General features: G+C 36.6%; 1 protein-coding gene across 4 annotated transcripts in view; it reads right to left on the reverse strand.

Moving 5' to 3' along the window:
* Positions 1-25719, reverse strand: part of NAV3 (neuron navigator 3) — a 1719037-nt gene that overhangs the window by 1193140 nt on the left and 500178 nt on the right. For all 4 annotated transcript variants that reach the window (XM_044088077.1, XM_044088075.1, XM_044088074.1 and 1 more), the window contains exons 2-3: positions 4795-4912; positions 3933-3985 (exon numbers count right to left, since the gene is read on the reverse strand). In XM_044088077.1, coding sequence (XP_043944012.1) covers positions 3933-3985; positions 4795-4912 — 171 coding nt within the window. The remainder of the gene's footprint in view (positions 1-3932; positions 3986-4794; positions 4913-25719) is intronic.

Here is a 25719-nt window from a genome sequence, read left to right on the forward strand (position 1 = left end):
TGCATATTTTTGTTCTTGTTTGCTCAAAGATTCTTAGATAGCAGTGACTTTAAGAAGAACATTATATGGCAGACTGTCAATTGTGCTACTAAGTTCAAAGTGGAATCAAGCAATCAGAACTGCCATTTATGAAAATGAGTAAGAGAGCTAGGTATCGACTAGTAACCCAATCAGGTGATATCAAACTTCTAATAATGAGTAAGAGAGCTAGGTATCAACTAGTAACCCAATCAGGTGATATCAAACTTCTAATAATGAGTAAGAGAGCTAGGTATCGACTAGTAACCCAATCAGGTGATATCAAACTTCTAATAATGAGTAAGAGAGCTAGGTATCAACTAGTAACCCAATCAGGTGATATCAAACTTCTAATAATGAGTAAGAGAGCTAGGTATCAACTAGTAACCCGGATCAGGTGATATCAAACTTCTAATAATGAGTAAGAGAGCTAGGTATCGACTAGTAACCCAATCAGGTGATATCAAACTTCTAATAATGAGTAAGAGAGCTAGGTATCAACTAGTAACCCAATCAGGTGATATCAAACTTCTAATAATGAGTAAGAGAGCTAGGTATCAACTAGTAACCTGGATCAGGTGATATCAAACTTCTAATAATGAGTAAGAGAGCTAGGTATCGACTAGTAACCCAATCAGGTGATATCAAACTTCTAATAATGAGTAAGAGAGCTAGGTATCGACTAGTAACCCAATCAGGTGATATCAAACTTCTAATAATGAGTAAGAGAGCTAGGTATCGACTAGTAACCCGGATCAGGTGATATCAAACTTCTAATTATGAGTAAGAGAGCTAGGTATCGACTAGTAACCCGGATCAGGTGATATCAAACTTCTAATAATGAGTAAGAGAGCTAGGTATCAACTAGTAACCCGGATCCGGTGATATCAGACTTCTAATAATGAGTAAGAGAGCTAGGTATGAACTAGTAACCCGGATCAGGTGATATCAAACCTTTAATAATGAGTAAGAGAGCTAGGTATCAACTAGTAACCCGGATCAGGTGATATCAAACTTCTAATAATGAGTAAGGGAGCTAGGTATCAACTAGTAACCCGGATCAGGTGATATCAGACTTCTAATAATGAGTAAGAGAGCTAGGTATCGACTAGTAAACCGGATCAGGTGATATCAAACTTCTAATAATGAGTAAGAGAGCTAGGTATCAACTAGTAACCCGGATCAGGTGATATCAAACTTCTAATTATGAGTACGAGAGCTAGGTATCAACTAGTAACCCGGATCAGGTGATATCAAACTTCTAATAATGAGTAAGAGAGCTAGGTATCAACTAGTAACCCGGATCAGGTGATATCAAACTTCTAATAATGAGTAAGAGAGCTAGGTATCAACTAGTAACCCAATCAGGTGATATCAAACTTCTAATTATGAGTAAGAGAGCTAGGTATCAACTAGTAACCCAATCAGGTGATATCAAACTTCTAATAATGAGTAAGAGAGCTAGGTATCGACTAGTAACCCGGATCAGGTGATATCAAACTTCTAATAATGAGTAAGAGAGCTAGGTATCGACTAGTAACCCGGATCAGGTGATATCAAACTTCTAATAATGAGTAAGAGAACTAGGTATCGACTAGTAACCCAGATCACGTGATATCAAACTTCTAATAATGAATACGAGAGCTAGGTATGAACTAGTAACCCGGATCAGGTGATATCAAACTTTTAATAATGAGTAAGAGAGCTAGGTATCAACTAGTAACCCGGATCAGGTGATATCAATTTTCTAATCGAATTCTGTAGCTTCTTTGCCATTCTCCAAAATTGTTGTATCATACACTGGACTTCTACTCTTTATGTTATATATTTTATAGATCACAGCTGTCTTAAGAGGAATTTACATCCATTATGTAACCATTTAACATGGGGAGGGGCAGCAATGTACAATGCTTCTTTTGGATGTACCATTTCAATTTATTTATTAGATGAAAGCAAATATGGTTATGAAAAAAATAAAAACACTTTCAAATATGGAAAATAAAGGCAGTATAGATTCAAAATGTTACAGTACTAAAACATATTGTTATAATCAAGCTGTTTGCATACTAACATGTTCTTTGTCATGTTTCCTTTACAGAGGTACAAAAAAAAAAACAATACATGCAAAATTTCTTGAGTTTAAAAGAAACCTGCATATAACCTGCAAACTGTTGTTCCCTGACACACCTGCTTAATATAATTCTGGTAACATATTTCCTGCGTATCATACAAAGTGCAGTTTACCCACAACAAAATGTATATACTTTTTATTTTGTGGAACAACAGAGCGTGCTTAAGTATTATGAGTTAAATAAGTTATCAAGTAATAAGTTACTTTGCATGTAGCTAGATTTGGTTATATGTATATATTTATTGTATTCTATTTATTCTTTTCTAGGTTCAAATATCTGCTGTCCCCTGTCAGCCTACTACCTGTATCACCTCTAGTAATGACCCCATTATTGTTGCTGGCAGAGGGCAACGGAATTCAGGGAAGCCTTAATTTGCAGCCAGTATTCACTGAGATATTTACTTTTATAAAAGTTTGCAGCCATTCCTTCTTACAGAAAACCTCTGCGGTACTATGCTGTGCCCACTGATACATTGTGCAAAGAAGCCAATAAAATGACCCAGACTGACAGGTATTGCTAATCCTTTGTAGGCTGCTAGTTTCATTCCACTAGAGGTTGCTAAACTTTCCCCACTTCATACCCCTAAATGGGTTGAAGCAGCGGGATGATACCTGCCGGTGTAACCCTTCCCTGCCCTCGCTCTGATGTCAGACTTGCTTGCTCAATGTAAATATTTGCTGGCTGTACTTTGGTGCTCTGATCCATTGACTGAAGAAGAATATCAAATGCTAAATGATTAAAGGGATGGACTAATTTATGAAAATGGCTGTCCGACCTGTTGACTTAAAACCAAAGTGATTTCTGAGCATTTAAAAAATGATGTGATTTGAGCATTTTAAAAAGACAATCATTTGAAGTAATGGCTTGGCTACTGCATTGTAAAAGACACCAAATTAACCAAAAGTCACAACAGTATAACTTGAAAACAAAATAGGAAATGGATCATAAATTAATACTACCAAAACACAGTAATCAAATTATAAATATAAAATGACTATGTTCAGTAGATACTTTGTTTAAGCTCTCTAGTTATTGCATGTCTGAAAGGGGCATCTATTTATCTGACTTAAATTAAAAACTAAAGATAAGTAAAGACAAAGAAAAGGTTGGTCAGCTTTCATTCCATCTCTCATTTATACTAACATCTGCAAGCAATGGATAATGATTATCTCTTGTTCACGGCAATGGGTTCTAGACAGGTGAGGTGAGATAACAGTCAATGGAATAAATAAAGGGCACTACATTCTGTTATTCTTCTTAACCCGCCTACAACCCCTCCCCACCCTTTTCCACAGAGATGCTTTTAAACTTAAGTCTGTGTGTTGCGTATGACACGATTTAGTCATTCTTTTTCTTCATTTCAACTTTTAATTAAAAAAAAAATGGAAAAAGAGGAAAAAAATGACCAGCATGCATGAATGTATGTATGGATGAAAGATAAAGGCTATCTATTAAAGACATGGTTTGATGACCATTTAGCCACAATAAGTAAGGCTATGGCAGCATGGCCAAAATGATCACTTAGTCTAATGTGAAATTAAACAAAATAAATATGATCATCGAACAAAATTTGGTAGTGTCTTCCTGTCTTAAACAACAGTATGTAAAATCAGTATCACTATGCAAGTTTATAAAATGTCATTATTAATGGTATCATAAAACTGAAAGCATTACTTAAACTCAGAATGTGAAGAGACAGACATGAAGTGAGTTTAACATAGTTCTTCCTCAGGTTTATAATAGATAGTACAGCCATACAACAATACAGTTTTATTAACTTACCATTTGAGACTGATTTCTAGGACAGCCATTAATATCTTCAACCTTTTCATTTGCTGAAAAGAAAACAGCAACATAAGAAAGAATCAGACAATAAAATGCTAAAGCAAAGTATGAAAAGACACAGAGCATTTACTAGTTGGTGTCTGTCTATTTCTGTAGTAGAGCTCTGCTCTACACATTTGTCAGAAGAATTCAGTATAAGCAGCTGGTCACTTTCAAAGCACAAATCATGTGTGAGAGAAATGTGAGTGAGCATAGCTGTTGATTATTTAGGCAATGCCAAAAGAACCGCTGAAACAATATCCCTAGCAATTGTTCTGAGCATAAACTTTCCACATATCCAAAACAGCAAAATTCATATCAGCTAGAAACTCAGACGCGTGGGACTGATACGATTTAATACGATATTGATTTCTGGCAGTCAGACCTAGCATGCTCCTGCTTCATATTCAGAGATAATATTAATGACAGATTTATCTGTGTTCTAAATGAAAATGTTCTTTTGCAGAATTTAAAACATGAATTTATACTGAATATACTGTACTAAGGCACAGTCTAATCTGATGTATTTTTGATACAGATCTGAAGCTAGTAAAATTATGTTATGTTTGCCATCACAAAAGATTATTATTTTATACATTTGTTAACTGGGTTAGCCCACTGGATGCAAGTGTTCCTTTTCAGGGATGATCCAGGAGCATTGTCAGGATAAGTCACTTCTTCAGAGTCAGAATGTAGGCAGATGGAGTTGGAAAGAATCAAACCCTGTACCCTTTGCTTACAGAAAGCAGTTCATTAACTAACTGCCAATCACACAGTCTCTCCCTGCATAGAATGCGTATTTGTGAAGTACAGTTCTTACCAATGATTTCAATGATTTCCGCCAGAAGCACGCCATCAGCAATGTCTTGCTGCAAGTCTCGAATCAGCCTCTTGTGGCCAGATTTTGCAAGGTAGTGGTTTGCCCAATCAGTGTAGATCTGTTGAAGGTAAAAAGAAGACATCTTTGTAATACATACTGACTTTGACAAACAAAGCATGCTGTAGCAGATTATTTACTGTAACACAAATCAACAAATAAAATCAAGTTTAGTACTTTCTTTTTCTATTAAAATATTTTCCTTGAGAGGAGAATGCATACCCACAATCAACATCTCTTAAATTTTATAATTTCTTATTCACTGCTCATACCCCCGCCCTCTTGAAGGCAATAATGTATGATAGCATTATGTATACCTTGGTGTTCACAGAGTTTCCTTACAACATGCTGGTCTGCTCTCTAGCAAAAGCAGGAGGCTGAGTTTGAATTGAGTTTTTAGTTCCTTGAAACTTCAAAAGTCTTTCCCTTTGTGAAGTCTAATACATAACCTCACCAACAAGTGGCAGAGATCACTTGGGAGTAGGGTAACAAGTGGCAGAGATCACTTGGGAGTAGGGTAACAAGTGGCAGAGATCACTTGGGAGTAGGGTAACAAGTGGCAGAGATCACTTGGGAGTAGGGTAACAAGTGGCAGAGATCACTTGGGAGTAGGGTAACAAGTGGCAGAGATCACTTGGGAGTAGGGTAACAAGTGGCAGAGATCACTTGGAAGTAGGGTAACAAGTGGCAGAGATCACTTGGGAGTAGGGTAACAAGTGGCAGAGATCACTTGGGAGTAGGGTAACAAGTGGCAGAGATCACTTGGGAGTAGGGTAACAAGTGGCAGAGATCACTTGGGAGTAGGGTAACAAGTGGCAGAGATCACTTGGGAGTAGGGTAACAAGTGGCAGAGATCACTTGGGAGTAGGGTAACAAGTGGCAGAGATCACTTGGGAGTAGGGTTCATTTTTGCATTGCCACCATGGCTGTGCACACTATAATATGACTGCAGGTAAGCAGCGGTGCATGTATGCATATGTATTTCATTAATGGTGAGATAAATTTGCAGGATACTCTGCCATATACCAGTGGCTTTGCAATCCACATTTCTCTGTTTACCCAGGATAAGAAGTTATGGTGATTTGCCTGGTCATCTTCCTGTACCCAGGTTACCAATTAAAGAGTTCAATATTCTGTTTCTGTATCAATAGGTTGTTCAGAAAAAAAATGAATAATGTCATCAGTAGACTTGTGGATCGATCTGAGTGAGCATCAAAAGCAAGCAAGTCTGATCACGAAGAAACAGGAGCTCTTCCATAGGTTCATATGTCATAGGTGTGTACTAGGCTAACGTCCTTTTTAAGCCTAGCCATGCATCCCAAATCTCTGACAAGTTCTGGTACTCTTGATAAGTGTAAGCAGGAGCTTGGGAGATGAAACATTTGCAAGGAGGGGCCTGGAAGATGAATGATTTATTGACTGGCTGTGCCCATTAGAGACATAGATACAAACCAGGGATGAATTTCCTGCTTCTCATCCAATTCTCCGAGTTGCACATGAATTTAGTTAGGGAAGAACTCTGCTTCACATGGATGGTCTGTTCCAGAGAAGGGAAGTCTCTGAGATACATACCTGTCTTTTCAGTAGGTCCTATTTATATCACAGAGAAGGTTTATGTCCTTAGAATGGAGAAGGTGCTGTTTGCTTTGTGGATATGCAGAAGGTCCATCAGAGTGGCGTCTGACAATGTCTTGTATGCCAAGCATAGATCTCCCCTCAACAGCCTTTAGGAGACAGAATACATGGATAGAGCTTTGAGGTAGTCTGCATAGGACATGTTATTTACTCCCTAAATTCTTTTAGCGAGGAATGTCTGTGGACCTTCCAGTTGTTGGATGTGCATGGTTAGGTACCTACCAAAGGGGGCACTGTATTCTACTCAGCGATAGTTCTGATGAATGCTGAATACAGTAGAAGAATATCCTCCTTGGACCTTGATGCCATATCTTTGTTTATAGATTGCACAACATAGAATGATTTCTTCACTGCTGTAGACATGTTATGGTCAAAGGCAAGATTACTGGCTATGTATGCCCCAAGTCCCTGACTACTGGATCAACTCTTAGAGGTGTGTTGTCACTCTGATGGTTACCAGGGGTGGCTGACTTCCTGAAGAATTTAATTTTAGTCTGTGGTTCTGTGTTAGCCCCAGATCTCTGAGAAAATGCTTCTTACAAATGAATAAGTCTCTCATAGTTTATACTGCAAGTATGGAAATGAAGTAAAATGGAGTATAACTGGGAATAAGAATAACTTTACTGATTTAATCTGCCCATTTCTCTACCAAACTGAAAAACTGTACACCTTACTTAACCAACAAGTTATTTTCCTGCATCTACAAAGAATTGCTTGGTCTGTCTAACACATAGTTGAATTCTATCAGAGTCTACAACTATATTACCTCTTAAGCAAAATTGTGACAGATATCTACAACCTTTTCTGTGAAATTATAATTCCTCTTTTCTCCCCTGAGCCTACCACTGTGTAACTCTGAACAGTAATACTTATTCTTAGACATTTTGTCTTAAAAAATGGTTTCCACAAAGAATCTTTACATTTTCTTGCAGTACCAGAAGATGTCTTTCACATCCACCACCTATTTTCTCCAAGATTGTTTAAGTTAATCATTAATATTCTTTTTATATGGCTTCTAGTGAAAAGAATGCTCCATTTTGTTCCTCTTAATGAATAATATTTTTCCTCAGTAAGTGCCTGGAGAAGTGACGCAACCAGAACTGAACACAAAATTCCAGATGGAGGCTATACCACCTGAATAAACAGAAAGATAACAACTTCTTTTTTCCTACTGTAATTGCTTCTCCCTGTGTATAGCAGTATTACACTAACCTTCTGTCCTGCTCCATCGCATTGCTTGCTCACCTTCATATCATCTGTTATAGCTGTTATAATGACTTTTTCTTCATTTTGTTGCTTTTGCTCCCTCCCCACAGCATCTGTGTACTTCTTTATTTATCTTGTTTACCAGATTCATTATTTTGCATTTTGTTTCATTAAGATTTAGCAGTTATATTTTATTTTTGTTTATTTCTTTGTTTATTTATTGACATTTAATTACTAGGAAAGTCCAACTGGATATGAGCCCATTTTTAGGGGAAGCCCAGGGAAAAACACTCCAAAGTATTACAAAACATTTTAAGAACAATAATTTTACAATCTTTAAAACTAATACAAAAAACAACTACAGTTTAATGATACCAAATTAGATATAATATGAAAACATTGGTTAAGAACAGATACAAGTTATATGACAAAAATGTAATATTTAGAGAAATTTTAGTCAGTTTATATAGAATTAAAGTTAAGTTAGTATAATACAAACAGAAATTGCAATATGAAGTAAGAGAAAAGCAGGCTCGTGGTATATTTCTAGAGAAGGCTAAGGCAGAGAAACTGATGGAAGTAAGGAAGTATGTAAGGATGGGAGAATAAGGAAGTGAAAGGTGTGAATGGGTGTTTGTTCACATTTATGGATGGCGGGAGGGTATTAACCTGATGGATACAGGTAAGGAGTTGCAGGCCTTAGCAACGTGGCACGAGTACAGACAATGCCCAGCACATTTGATAGGTTTGTGAACAGACAGGAGTTTTTGGTCATGGTTTGTTTGTTTCCATTTGTTTATCAGGATAATCCAGTTGGACTGCTTGCCCCTTTCCAGTGGAGTCCTAGGTGATATAAACTCCACATATAAAATGAATAACTTTGTAAGAATATAATCATGAACAAAACAGTAATTTTTAAGCTAGACGATATTGGCAAATCTTCAGCACCGACATTCTTTTCTCGTATGTTCTTGTGTACTAGCTACAATGTCACTTACAAAGACACCAAACATTTTCCACTCCCTTCTGGCTCTCCATTAGCCACCATCATTTTTCTGCAGTAACCTAAATGTACTATGTTCTTTTCTGAAATATTGTCTAGTAGGAAAATCCAAGGATGGAATAAACAATGTAAAATGTAAGTAGGACAAAATAAGTGTACATTTGTTTGTTTGCTTACTTACTTATGTTTTTTTGATAAAGTTGTCAAAATGGGTGGTGATTAGTTATGCCAGTATTATACCAGCCATCAATGTTTTATTACTTATACCAGTATTATACCATGCCAACAGTTTGCTATTTAGTTATACCAGTATTATACAATGCCATCAATGTTTTATTACTTATACCAGTATTATACCATGCCATCAGTGCTTCATTAGTTATACCAGTATTATACCATGCCATCAATGTTTTATTACTTATACCAGTATTATACCATGCCATCAATGTTTTATTACTTATACCAGTATTATACCATGCCATCAATGTTTTATTACTTATACCAGTATTATACCATGCCATCAATGTTTTATTACTTATACCAGTATTATACCATGCCATCAATGTTTTATTACTTATACCAGTATTATACCATGCCATCAGTGTTTCATTAGTTATACCAGTATTATACCAATGTTTTATTACTTATACCAGTATTATACCATGCCATCAATGTTTTATTACTTATACCAGTATTATACCATGCCATCAATGTTTTATTACTTATACCAGTATTATACCATGCCATCAATATTACTTATACCAGTATTATACCATGCCATCAATGTTTTATTACTTATACCAGTATTATACCATGCCATCAGTGTTTCATTAGTTATACCAATATTGTACCATGCCATCAATGTTTTATTACTTATACCAATATTGTACCATGCCATCAATGTTTTATTACTTATACCAGTATTATACCATGCCATCAATGTTTTATTACTTATACCAGTATTATACCATGCCATCAGTGCTTCATTAGTTATACCAGTATTATACCATGCCATCAATGTTTTATTACTTATACCAGTATTATACCATGCCATCAGTGTTTCATTAGTTATACCAATATTGTACCATGCCATCAATGTTTTATTACTTATACCAGTATTATACCATGCCATCAATGTTTTATTACTTATACCAGTATTATACCATGCCATCAATGTTTTATTACTTATACCAGTATTATACCATGCCATCAATGTTTTATTACTTATACCAGTATTATACCATGCCATCAATGTTTTATTACTTATACCAGTATTATACCATGCCATCAATGTTTTATTACTTATACCAGTATTATACCATGCCATCAATGTTTTATTACTTATACCAGTATTATACCATGCCATCAATGTTTTATTACTTATACCAGTATTATACCATGCCATCAATGTTTTATTACTTATACCAGTATTATACCATGAAATCAGTGCTTCATTAGTTATACCAGTATTATACCATGCCATCAATGTTTTATTACTTATACCAGTATTATACCATGTAAGTCTGATAAGCAGGGGCAGAACATCAAGAAAGTGGCATAATACAGAAACAACATGGAAGAACTTATACCAGTATTATACAATGACATTATTTAATTACTTATACCTGTATTATACCATGCCATCAAATTAGTTATACCAATATTATACCATGCCATCAAAGTTATGTACTTATACCAATATTATACCATGCCATCAATGTTTTATTACTTATACCAGTATTATACCATGCCATCAATGTTTTATTACTTATACCAGTATTATACCATGCCATCAATGTTTTATTACTTATACCAGTATTATACCATGCAATCAGTGTTTCATTAGTTATATCAATATTGTACCATGCCATCAATGTTTTATTACTTATACCAGTATTACACCATGCCATCAATGTTTTATTACTTATACCAGTATTATACCATGCCATCAATGTTTTATTACTTATACCAGTATTATACCATGCCATCAATGTTTTATTACTTATACCAGTATTATACCATGCCATCAATGTTTTATTACTTATACCAGTATTATACCATGCCTTCTGTTTCTTTCAGCTTATACCAATATTATACCATGCCATCAATGATCACCTGTACCAGTATTATACCATGCCATCAATGTTTTATACTTATACCGGTGTTGATACCATGCCATCAATGTTTTATTACTTATACCAGTATTATACCAAGACACATTCATTAGTTATACCAATATTGTACCATGCCATCAATGTTTTATTACTTATACCAGTATTATACCATGCCATCAATGTTTTATTACTTATACCAGTATTATACCATGCCATCAATGTTTTATTACTTATACCAGTATTATACCATGCCATCAATGTTTTATTACTTATACCAGTATTATACCATGCCATCAATGTTTTATTACCGCCTGCATAAGTGTGGGAATGTAAGTCTGATAAGCAGGGGCAGAACATCAAGAAAGTGGCATAATACGGAAACAACATGGAAGAACACCACAGCGCTATTATACAAAGACATTATTTAAGAAGAGAAAGTCATTTTTTCTTAAATAATTTCATTGTATAATAGCAATAACCAACTCATGGGTGTGATACATTGAAGATTTGCTGAAGGTTGCCTTTGTTTAATCACTCGGGCTTTGTTCTTGTGATTAAACCCCACCAACTGTGGGTAAATTATGCATTTAACAGCATAACTCTTACAAAATGAATGCAAAGAAATGCATCATCATTCCCTTTGGTAAAAACAATGTCCCTTCACACTATCAAATTAACAATACCAACCCCTGAAAGATACAACAACAACAACCCTATGTACCTACAAAGTGGTAAGAGATCTGGGATCACAGGTTTACTGCTACCTTAACTTTGACCACTATGTTTGTACTGTAGTAAGGAAAGATTTCTATGTAGCACACTTGATTAGCAGAGGCTTCACCTCTAGAGCAAAGGAGGATATAACCCCTCTATACTCATCACTAATCAAGTGCCTTCTTCTTCTTTCAGCTTCTCCCGGTTAGGGGTCACCATAGCAGATCACCTGTCCGCTCATGATTGGCAGTGGAGTTTTATGGTGTTGAGTTGCCAGCCCGGCTCCCAACCTTCCACAGAAGACACATCAAGTGCCTAATTGAATATAATGCCCCTTTCGGCATGTACTGTACGAAGCACCTGCAGCAATTATAGAGACCTCAGAGGTTTCTAACTAAGAAGATCAAGGGACCCCAGCACATGCCTTACACAGACCAACTAAAGTCCTTGTCACTATACTCACTATCATATAGACCTCTTAGGGGAGACTTATGCCTGAATTACAGAGCAATCTCCGACCCAAACCTAATGAATTTCCTGCACATCTATAAATCAAATGGGACTAGAGGTACCTATTCCAGGGATCTAAATATGACCGGCGACTTGAACAGGACATGCTGGAGGGACAGATTTGTCTCCCAGTGACTGAAGCATCTTTGGAATAGGCTGCCAATTCATGTGAAGCAGAGCACCTCTATGACACTGGTCAAAAGGAACCTGGATGAGTGGATGGGGCACTGTAAATAATTACCCAGGGTAGTGCCCACAACTCTCCTGAACATGTGCAGTCATTACTAAATACAATCCTGGGTATTGACTAGAGCATCTATTGTATTAAATTGAGATGAAACAGCTAGCCTTGAAATGACCTCCAGGTTGCTAGCCTAGTAACCTCCTATGATCCTATGATCCTAAATCTGTAATATTATATAATATAATATAATATAATGATATACTGCTATTGCTATTACTATATAATATTAACACAGCTTAATTTGTATATTCATATGATGTTACATAGTTATACACTGTGCACTTTTCAGTTGGTTATATATTATGTAATTCTCATGGCTGAGCCTGAGTGGCCCACTCTGGTAATAGCTCTACCCTGGTCAACAAGCTGCCTTTTATAGATGCTGCTTGATACTGGGAGTTTTTTAAGCATTTACTTCACATGTACGTATTCAGAGAGGGTCAGTTTATTCAACAGGCTAGAAAGCCTTGTGGAATCATTTTCTGCCAGTAAGGTACCATGCTGAAACTTACTTGTTTGAATTGAAGGACTATCTTCTTTTTCTTTTGGCTGGTCCCATTAGGGGACACCACAATGGATCATCTGTTTCCATGTCTTCCTGTCCTCTGCATCTTGCGCTGTCACACCAACCACCTGCATACCCTCTCTTGCCACATCCATAAACCTGATCTTAGGCCTGGCCTTTTTCATCTTACCTGGCAGCTCCATCCTATGCATCCTTTTCCCAATATACCCATCATCCCTCCTCAGCACATGTCCAAACCAATGCAATCACATCTCTCTGGCTTTGTCTTCAAACCGTCCAACCTGAGGTGACCCTCTAATATACTGATTCCTAATCCTGTCTATTCTCATCACACCCAGTGCAAAGCTTAACATCTTTAACTCGGCCACCTCCAGCCTTTTTGTCAATGCCACCGTCTCCAACCCATATAACATAGCTGGCCTCACTACCCTCTTGTAGACCTTCCCTTTCACTCTTACTGGTACCTGTCTGTCACAAATCACTCCTGACACTCTTCTCCACCCACTCCACCCTGCCTGTACTCTCTTCTTCACCTCTCTTCCACACTCACCATTACTCTGAACTGCTGATCCCAAGTATTTAAACTCATCCACCTTTGCCAACTCTACTCCCTGCGTCCTTACTATTCCTCTATCCCCCCTCTAATTCACATACATATATTCTGTCTTAGTCCTGCTGACTTTCATTCCTCTCCTCTCTAGAGCATATCTCCACCTCTCCAGGGCCTCCCTCAACCTGTTCCCTATTCTCACTACAGATCACAATATTATCCGCAAACATCATAGTCCATGGGGACTCCTGTCTGAGCTTGTCTGTCAACCATTCCATCACCATTGCAAATAAGAAAAGACTCAAGGCGATTCCTTGATGTAATCCTACCTCCAACTTAAATGCATCCAGCACTCCTACTGCAGACCTCACCACTCTCACACTACCCTCGTACATATCCTGTACCACTCTTACATACTTCTCTGCCACTCCCAACTTCCTCATACAGTACCACAACTACTCTCTAGGCACCTTGTCATAAGACAGTGCACTGTTTTTTTCCAGTTTGTGTGCTGAAAACTGGATTTGCAGATATTTCTGCTGTTTTTCTTCCTGTAAGAAAAGAAGCAGTTTAAGTTTCCCCTATCTGGTATATCGAGGTATCTTGTTTGACATGCTGAAATAAAGCAGTTTAAGTTTCTCCTATCTGGTATATCGAGGTATCTTGTTTGACATGCTGAAATAAAGCAGTTTAAGTTTCTCCTATCTGGTATATCGAGGTATCTTGTTTGACATGCTGAAATAAAGCAGTTTAAGTTTCTCCTATCTGGTATATCGAGGTATCTTATTTGACATGCTGAAATAAAGCAGTTTAAGTTTCTCCTATCTGGTATATTGAGGTATCTTGTTTGACATGCTGAAATAAAGCAGTTTAAGTTTCTCCTATCTGGTATATCGAGGTATCTTGTTTGACATGCTGAAATAAAGCAGTTTAAGTTTCTCCTATCTGGTATATCGAGGTATCTTGTTTGACATGCTGAAATAAAGCAGTTTAAGTTTCTCCTATCTGGTATATCGAGGTATCTTGTTTGACATGCTGAAATAAAGCAGTTTAAGTTTCTCCTATCTAGTATATCGAGGTATCTTGTTTGACATGCTGAAATAAAGCAGTTTAAGTTTCTCCTATCTGGTATATCGAGGTATCTTGTTTGACATGCTGAAATAAAGCAGTTTAAGTTTCTCCTATCTAGTATATCGAGATATCTTGTTTGACATGCTGAAATAAAGCAGTTTAAGTTTCTCCTATCTGGTATATTGAGGTATCTTGTTTGACATGCTGAAATAAAGCAGTTTAAGTTTCTCCTATCTAGTGTATATCGAGGTATCTTGTTTGACATGCTGAAATAAAGCAGTTTAAGTTTCTCCTATCTAGTATATCAAGGTATCTTGTTTGACATGCTGAAATAAAGCAGTTTAAGTTTCTCCTATCTGGTATATCGAGGTATCTTGTTTGACATGCTGAAATAAAGCAGTTTAAGTTTCTCCTATCTAGTATATGAAGGTATCTTGTTTGACATGCTGAAATAAATCAGTTTAAGTTTCTCCTATCTAGTATATCGAGGTATCTTGTTTGACATGTTGAAATAAAGCAGTTTAAGTTTCTCCTATCTAGTATATCGAGGTATCATGTTTGACATGTTGAAATAAAGCAGTTTAAGTTTCTCCTATCTAGTATATGAAGGTATCTTGTTTGACATGCTGAAATAAAGCAGTTTAAGTTTCTCCTATCTAGTATATCGAGGTATCTTGTTTGACATGCTGAAATAAAGCAGTTTAAGTTTCTCCTATCTAGTATATGAAGGTATCTTGTTTGACATGCTGAAATAAAGCAGTTTAAGTTTCTCCTATCTAGTATATCGAGGTATCTTGTTTGACATGCTGAAATAAAGCAGTTTAAGTTTCTCCTATCTAGTATATCGAGGTATCTTGTTTGACATGCTGAAATAAAGCAGTTTAAGTTTCTCCTATCTAGTATATCGGGGTATCTTGTTTGACATGCTGAAATAAAGCAGTTTACGTTTCTCCTATCTAGTATATGAAGGTATCTTGTTTGACATGCTGAAATAAAGCAGTTTAAGTTTCTCCTATCTAGTATATTGAGGTATCTTGTTTGACATGCTGAAATAAAGCAGTTTAAGTTTCTCCTATCTGGTATATCGAAGTATCTTGTTTGACATGCTGAAATAAAGCAGTTTAAGTTTCTCCTATCTAGTATATCGAGGTATCTTGTTTGACATGCTGAAATAAAGCAGTTTAAGTTTCTCCTATCTAGTATATGAAGGTATCTTGTTTGACATGCTGAAATAAAGCAGTTTAAGTTTCTCCTATCTAGTATATCGAGGTATCTTGTTTGACATGATGAAATAAAGCAGTTTAAGTTTCTCCTATCTAGTATATCGAGGTATCTTGTTTGACATGCTGAAATAAAGCAGTTTAAGTTTCTCCTATCTAGTATATGAAGGTATCTTGTTTGACATGCTGAAATAAAGCAGTTTAAGTTTCTCCTATCTAGTATATCGAGGTATCTTGTTTGACATGCTGAAATAAAGCAGTTTAAGTTTCTCCTATCTAGTATATCGAGGTATCTTGTTTGACATGCTGAAATAAAGCAGTTTAAGTTTCTCCTATCTAGTATATCAAGGTATCTTGTTTGACATGCTGAAATAAAGCAGTTTAAGTTTCTCCTATCTAGTATATCGAGGTATCTTGTTTGACATGCTGAAATAAAGCAGTTTAAGTTTCTCCTATCTGGTATATCGAGGTATCTTGTTTGACATGCTGAAATAAAGCAGTTTAAGTTTCTCCTATCTGGTATATCGAGGTATCTTGTTTGACATGCTGAAATAAAGCAGTTTAAGTTTCTCCTATCTGGTATATCGAGGTATCTTGTTTGACATGCTGAAATAAAGCAGTTTAAGTTTCTCCTATCTAGTATATCGAGGTATCTTGTTTGACATGCTGAAATAAAGCAGTTTAAGTTTCTCCTATCTGGTATATCGAGGTATCTTGTTTGACATGCTGAAATAAAGCAGTTTAAGTTTCTCCTATCTAGTATATCGAGGTATCTTGTTTGACATGCTGAAATAAAGCAGTTTAAGTTTCTCCTATCTAGTATATTGAGGTATCTTGTTTGACATGCTGAAATAAAGCAGTTTAAGTTTCTCCTATCTAGTATATCGAGGTATCTTGTTTGACATGCTGAAATAAAGCAGTTTAAGTTTCTCCTATCTAGTATATTGAGGTATCTTGTTTGACATGCTGAAATAAAGCAGTTTAAGTTTCTCCTATCTAGTATATCAAGGTATCTTGTTTGACATGCTGAAATAAAGCAGTTTAAGTTTCTCCTATCTAGTATATCGAGGTATCTTGTTTGACATGCTGAAATAAAGCAGTTTAAGTTTCCTATTTAATATGTTGATACTAAAATGAAACAGAGTTTCTGACTGATATGCTGAATTAGAACAGTTTGAAAAAGTCAAGCTTGCTGTGTAAGACTGAATAAAAACTGTAGTAGACTGTTCAATTAGTGGTTATCAAAGAGCAGCAGCAGCTTTGTTACAATATGTATAAAAGTTTGCTTCTGACATCAATCTACACCATACTTTATTCACTTTTCACACTTTATTACTTATTACTTTCTTATGCCCTATTCACATGTAACATATATTGTAGTTAAATCTTTTAATATTCAGATATAAAGAACAGGCAGGACAATAGTATACTATTTATTACCGCTGATGTATCACAGTGCTTGTCTGTCCGATTCACTTCCGGGTTGGGGTGCTCTGGTATCTTCTGCATGAACCCAATATCACCCCTCTGTCCATGTGGGTTTTACACTGGATGACCAATAGTTATCCCGCACTCAAGGAGGTGAATTGGTTTTCCCAAACTACTTCCAGTGCAGAGTGTGTGTGTGTGTCTGTGTGTATGTGTGTGTGTGTGTGTGTGTGTGCGCCCATTGCAGGATAAGATGGTGCTTATTGCAGGACTAGTTTCACTAACTTTTACCCGCTGACTATGAGGATAAGCTCTAACTCCCTGTTAACTATGAAACAGACTAAGTGGGTAGTTAAAGAATACCTGTTGTACTGAAACTTTTAACTAAATATCTTTTCAAGCTAAAGACTTGTTTTTAAATGCTAACACACATCATGCAACATAAGGAATAATGTGGTTATGCACCCTCGTTTCTTTAAGGTCACAAAACAGAGTAGGGAACAGAACATATGCTAAATATTTCACTTTTGCTCAGGTTAGGTTGCTTGTTTCTCTGTTACACAAGACAAATGTATTGCCTGATGATTCTTATCAATGTAAAGTGGTATTTTACAAGTAAGGAGATGACTAAGAACCTTTTACATCAAAGACTGCTTTCATGTCTCCGGAGAAACTAAAGCTACTGAAATGAATTCCAGGCCATGAAACATAGCCTCTGGTTGCTATAATTACACTATAAAGCATTATGGGGAGGGAATGGACTGTTATGTACAAAAGGTATTTTTCAGGTGGACTGAGTCATATCTGTTTACTAAATACAACTTAAACAGGGCCATTACTCCTCTATATCCCCCAGCAGTACAGTATTACAAACTGTGACTGATTTTAGTGCATGCTTTCTTAAAGATAACCTGACTGCTCCCTGACATCCACTGTCAACAGATTACAACCCTCCTGTCTTTGAAAGTTCATGGAGATGGACGTTTTTGTAACACAAAGGTTAGGTTTGTCCCAGAAAATTAAATATCAATCCTTAAAAACCCATCAATCCAGTATAACAAGATATGCAGAGGCTCTGGAAAATAAAGGCTAGAACCATGCCTGTATATGTTAGGAATTGATCAGCTTTAAACATATACTAGCAATTTAATTCTATTTTCTGAGTACATATATACCTAGATTGTTCCACTTCACTATTCAGTCTTAAAATGCTCAGTTACTAAGAAAAATGATCAACAGCTTTGCATTGTGTAGGCCTTAGATAAAATGGTAGCTTATGATTCCTGCATTATGACTGCTGCCATGTAGGTTTACATTAGCTGTAAAATATTATTGCAGTGCTGTCAAATAATGTAATTGCACACATACTATTTTGTTTGTGTGGTCTGTCATCATACAAGGGTCTCAGAGTATCAAAGGAAAACAATATGGAAACATACTGTAAAATATAATGCAGACTGCTGGTAATCTTGCCAGATTGTAGATATTTAAAATACTACATTATTCTTCAACAGTTTCACTTTGCAGGTAATTTTGTAGTGGCGTGTTCAAATTCTATTCATTTGTATACCATTGTTCTCAACCTCTTAGCACAAGAAATCTCGACAAAGCCAAAAATAATGGGGGGGGGGGGAACGAAGGATTAAAAATAGGGACAAGTTTTAAATATTGCTCTTATAAACTTAGAAAGCTGCTAGAATAAAATGTTTTGTGTTAGCATGCATTTTTTGGAAGATGCAAAGTCTAAAACTTAAATGACTGTTATTATTTAGTGGCTTCAATCTTCAATGATTTGCCAGAAAATTGTAAATTTTATGAGGAATTGACCAAAAACTGGAACTAAAAATCTGGATATTCTGTGAAAATCTGGACATTTGAGAGGTATGTTGTACACTTATAGCTTAGGCACTGATACAATAAAATTCAGAACAACATATTAATAAAAAAAATAAAATGAAAAAAAGAATAACACATCAAATGATAAATACTTAAGGCTGAGGACTAGTATCACATCATAAATGCAATCTGAAACAGCTATGTCTTAAGGAACTGTTTAAAGAGAGAGAATCAGAAGCAACTTCAAGTACCATGGTAACAGGTTCTAAAGGCACGGTCCTTGAAAAGCAAAGGAAATATTGCCAGAAGGGTAGATTCAAAACTCTGTGACCTCCAACAGACTCAGGGTAGAACAGCTTGTCATTGCCGATCTGTCCTTGAGGATACTGTATATTACATATATTCATTAAGAGTTGTTCTTCTATGCATATCACAATGAAGAATAATGAGTCTTTCATGCAGAAATTAGTTATCTTGATTAATGCCCACCATAGAAACAGAAAGCCTGTACCTGCTCCTTGTGCAGTCTTACTTCAAACAAATGTCATTAGCTCCCAGCCCTGCTTTGCAGAGTGATAATATTGCAACTGAACCCCAGACAATGAGTGTTTGATTGGTGCCATGGGCTCTGGCAGGACCAAGCAGAGGGATAGCAGTAAATGGTAGCTCATGCTTCTTGGGAAGGGAGGCTGCATGGCTTATTGTACTGCTAACGCCTGCAGGACTGCTTGCATCACGTTCAGTAAGAAGCCTAGCATGCACACACTGTACAGCAATGAGACACTCAGCCAAGTGGCTGGGTAAATATGATAGCACTCATGTACTTTGCAAGAGTAGCTATTGTACAGTACACAGTCTGTTGAAAGGGTGAGGATAGGATGTCCCAAAGGATCAACAGAGTGACCTGATCCCTAACACAGCTACACAGGGGGAACAAATATGGTAGAAGACTCTTGCTTCATTGAAAGATCAAATTGTTCAGCTGGATGCAGGAGAACAAGCCACTGGTCCTATCCCACAGAATGAAAAATGCCATTAGTTACAATTATGTGGAAGTTTTCTGTCAGACCTGAATAAAAAGCATGCCTGGAAGCTATTGATCTTTTTGAGAGGTCTTCTTATTGAACGTATACATTAAAAATCGTTTTTCTGTTTGTGACTATACAAAGTAATGGAGTGTAACTGAATGACTCCTAAAAGAAATACAAACTGCCCTGGTTGTGGACACTGTGACCACACTGAATGAAGCACAAAAGTACACACCACATATGAAAATAGAATCTGATGGTAGAACACCACATTTTCTTGATTTGCTAGCTCCTTATCCTATATGAGATGATTGACACTGGACAATAGAGAAGCAGAATTACTGATCTCTCAACACAGGGGAAATGAGTTTTTGAGGTAAAATTGGGACTTGTGCTGCCTACTAATAGTATTTTACTTTTCAAATTGCTTTTGCTGTTTTCTCTAGTAAAAGAAGTGCTCCGGGCATTTAGGTACTTACAGTAATCACTTTAAGTTCATATTGACTGTTTGCTTGCTCTGTCTTACTTCAAATTGTGTTGCATTGCATGGCCTAGTGCTTGTTTGAACTGAGCTGCCCAACATTGCACAATGTGCAGAACTGCACTAAACTAAGCTATACAGTAACCAGTGCGCACATGTTTTTACTACCCTGCTTTAGAAGACCTGATTGTTCAATCGCCTTTAATACCTGTACAATTCACTGCTATCTCTGAATCTACACAAATTAACTATGCACTATGCTTCTTTTTTATTTATTTTTACTGTATTTACATATTGGTTACACTTGTGTTGGTATCTTGTGTCACTATTGAGTTGTTGTACTGTGTTTGTTTAATTTTGTGGCACCTTTGCCTGTATTCTTGAGTTGTTTTGCCTTATCGTACTGAGACTTGTTTTACTGAATTATTATACTGATGTTTGCACAATTTTGTGACAGCCATGCTTGTATTATTGAATCATTTCCCTGTTTTCTTCAATCATTTTGCCTTATTATATTGTATGCACAGCTGCTGGTATTCCATCTATTTCTACCTTATTAGTGGCACCAACACCTGTATTTGTGGCTTGGTGTGTGGCCTTTTTATCCACTCAGTTACAATACATGTGCTTATATTGCTTCATTTACTTCACAGATCAAGCTGCTGCACTGTTTCTATCTGAATAGCATCTGAAGCTTGGCTAGATGTGATAGGTTGCACCCCAGTAGATTGGGCACTGCATAGCACATTATAGCACTATATATCACATTATAGCACACCATAGCACTGTATAGCACATTATAGCATTGTACAGTATATCGTAGCACTGTATAGTGCATAATAGTACTGTATAACACATCATAGCACTGCAGAGAACATTTTAGCTGATACTACCTCTAAAGTGAGAAACTGTGCTTATGAAGACTGAGCACTGTACACTCTGAAGTTGTTGTAGTTTGTACTGCCTTTGATAGAACACTGTATAGCTTGTAATAAATGCTAGTCTTCTAACCTAGTACCTTAAGGGTAGTGCTTTCCTCCTTGAATATCTTCTACACCCTCATTTGTTTTGCTCTCAAACATTGAATACTTCTGACATAAATCTTTGTCCCTTGTCTCAGCTGTTATGACACATCAAGCTGCTGTCACCCCTTTTGTGACAAGTCTTCTAACACTAACTGTTGTTAGGCTGTGTAGCAACTGCCTGATGTTTACTGAATGCTCAGTGGTACTTGTTAACAATATCACAACCTGTAAGAGATGTAAATGTGTACTTAAATGGAAGGCCAGACTTTCACAGCAGACTACTGTTCATAAGCACTTCACTTCCACAACTTGACACCAGTCAGTGGTTGCTAACTGACCATTCATCTATGCTGAGGCTGTTACAAAGAGCCTATCAAAGCCTCTAAGAATCTGCAAAAGAAAATCTTGTCCCAAGAACACGATGCAACACATTTTCCCACACCTACTGACACTGTTTCTACACATATCTCCTAAAATAGTCACAAGAGAAGTAGGCAGAAGGCCGTAAGGTCATCAAAGCCTGCCACCACTCAGTGAAATGCCCCGGCCATTGGTGACTGCACTGTATGACATGGTGACTCCACTCTCATTAAGCTAGACAAAGACAGGGTGAGTGGGAACTGCCTTTCCAGAGCCAGGATCCATGACATCAAAAGAGCATTGAGGACACTTAAAATGAACAAGAATGCTTATGACCATCTGGAACTGAATGACTGTAGGAGCTCCAGACTAAGAGACATAAAAGGAGAGACATGGCAGAACTCAATATGCATGTGTTAGAGGCAGGAGAGACAGTAGTTTTGACTAGATTATTGCTATCACGAAGAAAGATGTCTAAATATCAGAATTAGTTAATTCTCTTCAACAATCGTTTAACTAGTTGGTGTAAATCAAATGAGGATGTAGTATGTGTTAGTCTGTGAAGGGATAGTAGATAAGGCATCCTGCTTCTGGAAGGATGGATTAAACTTCTTACACAAAAGCTTTTGTGTATGTGGTAAACACATTTTTTTTCCCACCATAATGTCTTTTTAGGTAGGGTCCAGTTACTGGAAATTTCAACGTAGCAGATTCAGATTCAGATAACATCAGGGTGGCACTACTCAATGTTAGGGATCGAACCAGAAAGATGAAAGAATCTGACACATTCCTATAACTTGAACATGCTAATACTTGTGCAGCAATTGAGACTTGGTTCCAATGATGAGAAAATGCTGTCTCTACATACCAGGCTTCACTGTCTCCCATGTTTTCATATCTAAGAATAAATGTGGGAGTATCTCATGATAAATTACCCACAATCCCATCCTAAAGCTCCTAGAGAGCAAATCATGCTCATTATTCAGCCAAACTGACCACTATATAATTTCTACCTACAGATCCCAATCAATGCCCTCAGTGGACCATTTTAACTACCTTACTGTACTTGAACGAATCATATAAAATCTAACATTATTATGTACTTGAATGGATCATATCAAGTCTAACATTGTTATGTACTTGAATGGATCATATCAAGTTTAACATTATTATGCTAGAAGACTACTCACTGGCATACTTGCATTGCAAAAAAATAGATATTCTCAGCATTTCCTGGATCTCATTCTTGCAAATGCTATGGACCGAATTGCTAAAATCTTCTCTAGGTGCCCAAATGCTGTTGATTGGGTCCTTACTAACTTAGCCCTGTCATGTACCTCACCCTGTGTCCCTACAGCCCTGGTAAAATCTGCCAGAAAATGAATATTTTTTCCCTAAGATCTTTTAGTATCTCCCCATCAAAAGCTTCTCTAAGGTATACTTGCTACAGTTCTTAGGAGACCTTGGCAAACTCCCCAACAATCCCTCATCCATGGAGCCAATTGAAAAAAGAAGCCTCTTACAACTCTGGCTTTTACCATTACCCCAGTAGTTACAATAATAAGTCCGTGCCCATCTATCCAATACAGTAATGAGTTTAAAAAACACATCATGGTGCAACACATATCAATAAAATGTGAAACAAAATAAGAAAAATCTTTAATAACTATAAAAAATATGATTTCCCACACCTCAGCCTGGGCTGGGCTAGGCCCACACATGATATGCAACAATTGTTTGGATTGTTTTCAAACACTGGGTGTGGTGCTGTTTGGTAATCAATCCATTCCCACCTCCCCCTTATATAAATGATACTCCTCTACAGACAGACAGACTGTCATAATACATATGTGGATAACTCACTGTCATTTTGACCACCATGTCTATACCATAATTTATCTATTTATTTATTTATTGACATTTGGTGACTGGAAATGTCTGACTGGGTCAGGAACTCACTTTCAATGGAGATCTGTGGAGAAAAGCTTCAAAAACAGATACAGAACATAAAAGACTTTTCAGTTATAACTAAACAGTACATATGTTACTAGTACAATTACAAACATTAAAGGCTTTTATAGTTATACATAACTATTCATATTTGTAGATATAATACAGTTTGTCAAATGAATAGGTAGGATTTGCAGCAGATTGTAAATAGTTCAGTCAAAGTCTAGTTAGGAGTTGTACATTACTGGCAGAGCAAAATCAGTTAAACAGAAGACATAAAATATAGAAGCTGTGCGTATGAGGGTAAAAGTTATGTTATGGTAGAAAAAATAGAGAAAAGAGAGTATGATTGGGTAGAGAACTTAGTAGAAGTTAACGATTATTAAAGAGATGAGGTGATGAAAGGGAGATAAATGTGAAATAGTTTTGTATGAGATACAACATAATATTATAGAGTGATTTGATTGGGAGGTTAATGTGATAGATATTGTAAGAGGTATAGGAGAATATTATAGTGAGAGGTTTGTCAAGAAGAAACAGGTATCTTAGATGAGTTTGGAAAGGAGCAGTTAAAGAGAAATAAAAAAGTTTGGTAGTTAGGAAATCATTCTTTCTTACCCAAATAGTTTCCAAGGGACTTTCCCTTGGATCTAGAGATGTCATTATTGTACTGTATCCCTCCTTAATTAGACCTGCTATTAAATATAACACCCCTTTGGCAGAAGTATAGCACCAGACTGGAGAATGGACCATTTTTTTGCAACTCAATTTAGTGATATGGGGATGCCCAGACTTGTGAGTACTACCAGGTGCCAGATGAACCAACCCTTTGGCAAGTATCAAACAAAGCAAGCTCCTAAGTACATACGCCACAAAGATATCTAATAAAGAAAATAAAGGGCCTTAAACTTTCAGCTACCCTGTCAGACAAGCTTGACTATCTTTGTTTTCTGCAGTCCACTTTTGCCTTCAAGGTGACTAATGTCTAGCCTTCACTGCCATGAAAGAACCTGCCCTGTATGATCTCCTATATCTTGACATTACCAGTAGCATCTCAAATGCCCATATGAAAGATGTTAGTGAATGCCATCTGTGACAAAAGGAGAAACTGCCAGCACAGCTGTCTGTAATTTTGTAAATAATTATATGTGATTTGTGAATATCAATATGATTTATATAGAAGTGTGACAAAGATAGATACTGCTAGCACAGCTGTCTAGAATTTTGTAAATAATTATATGTCATTTAGGAATATCAAGATGTTTATGTGACAAATGTATTATAACTGCATGTCATATAAGATGGTTTGTACAGACGTGTGCTGAAGAGGTACTTTACAAAGTGTTTTTTGAAATGTATCCACAGTGTACCCTACTGGAAAAGAACAGAAATGTACATGCACCATTGTCACTGTTTAAATGTACATTTTAACAGTGGAAACTGGAATACAGGAGGTTAACTTCAGAAATATAGCTGAAATTAAATTACTGTATGGCTAGGCCATAAAAAGGTGTTATTTTTCAGTTTCAGTGCAGCAGGAGACACAATGTCCGTGCTAGAAAACTTTTCTCTATTGTCTTTAAATGTGGAGGAATGTAAATTGTTTTATGGCTTCCACCATTTGCCAATGATCTGAGGAAAAGCCCTTGTCTATGTATTTTTACAGGTAGATGCTAAATGTTACCAGCTGCCATTGATGGTTATTTTGGGGCCTGGGAACCAGGAGTCAGATGACAAGCAATGATGTCATTCTGCAAGTTATCCCAGCAGCAATATTTAAGTTATTAATCTGGGAAGTCTCTTAGTGAGAGACAGCATTCTGCATTCTGTCTTTGACCTGACAACAACCAACTAGAGAAGATCCATTCACCACATCTGCCTTGCTCTTAAGTAAGTTAACTAGGGTATAGTAATTCTCTTAGATATAGTCAGGAATATAGCAAAATTTAGCTTATATATTTTCTTTA

Source organism: Protopterus annectens, chromosome 11.part0 (assembly GCF_019279795.1).
Source record: "Protopterus annectens isolate FY-2018-M chromosome 11.part0, PAN1.0, whole genome shotgun sequence".
Taxonomy (NCBI): Eukaryota; Metazoa; Chordata; order Ceratodontiformes; family Protopteridae; genus Protopterus; species Protopterus annectens.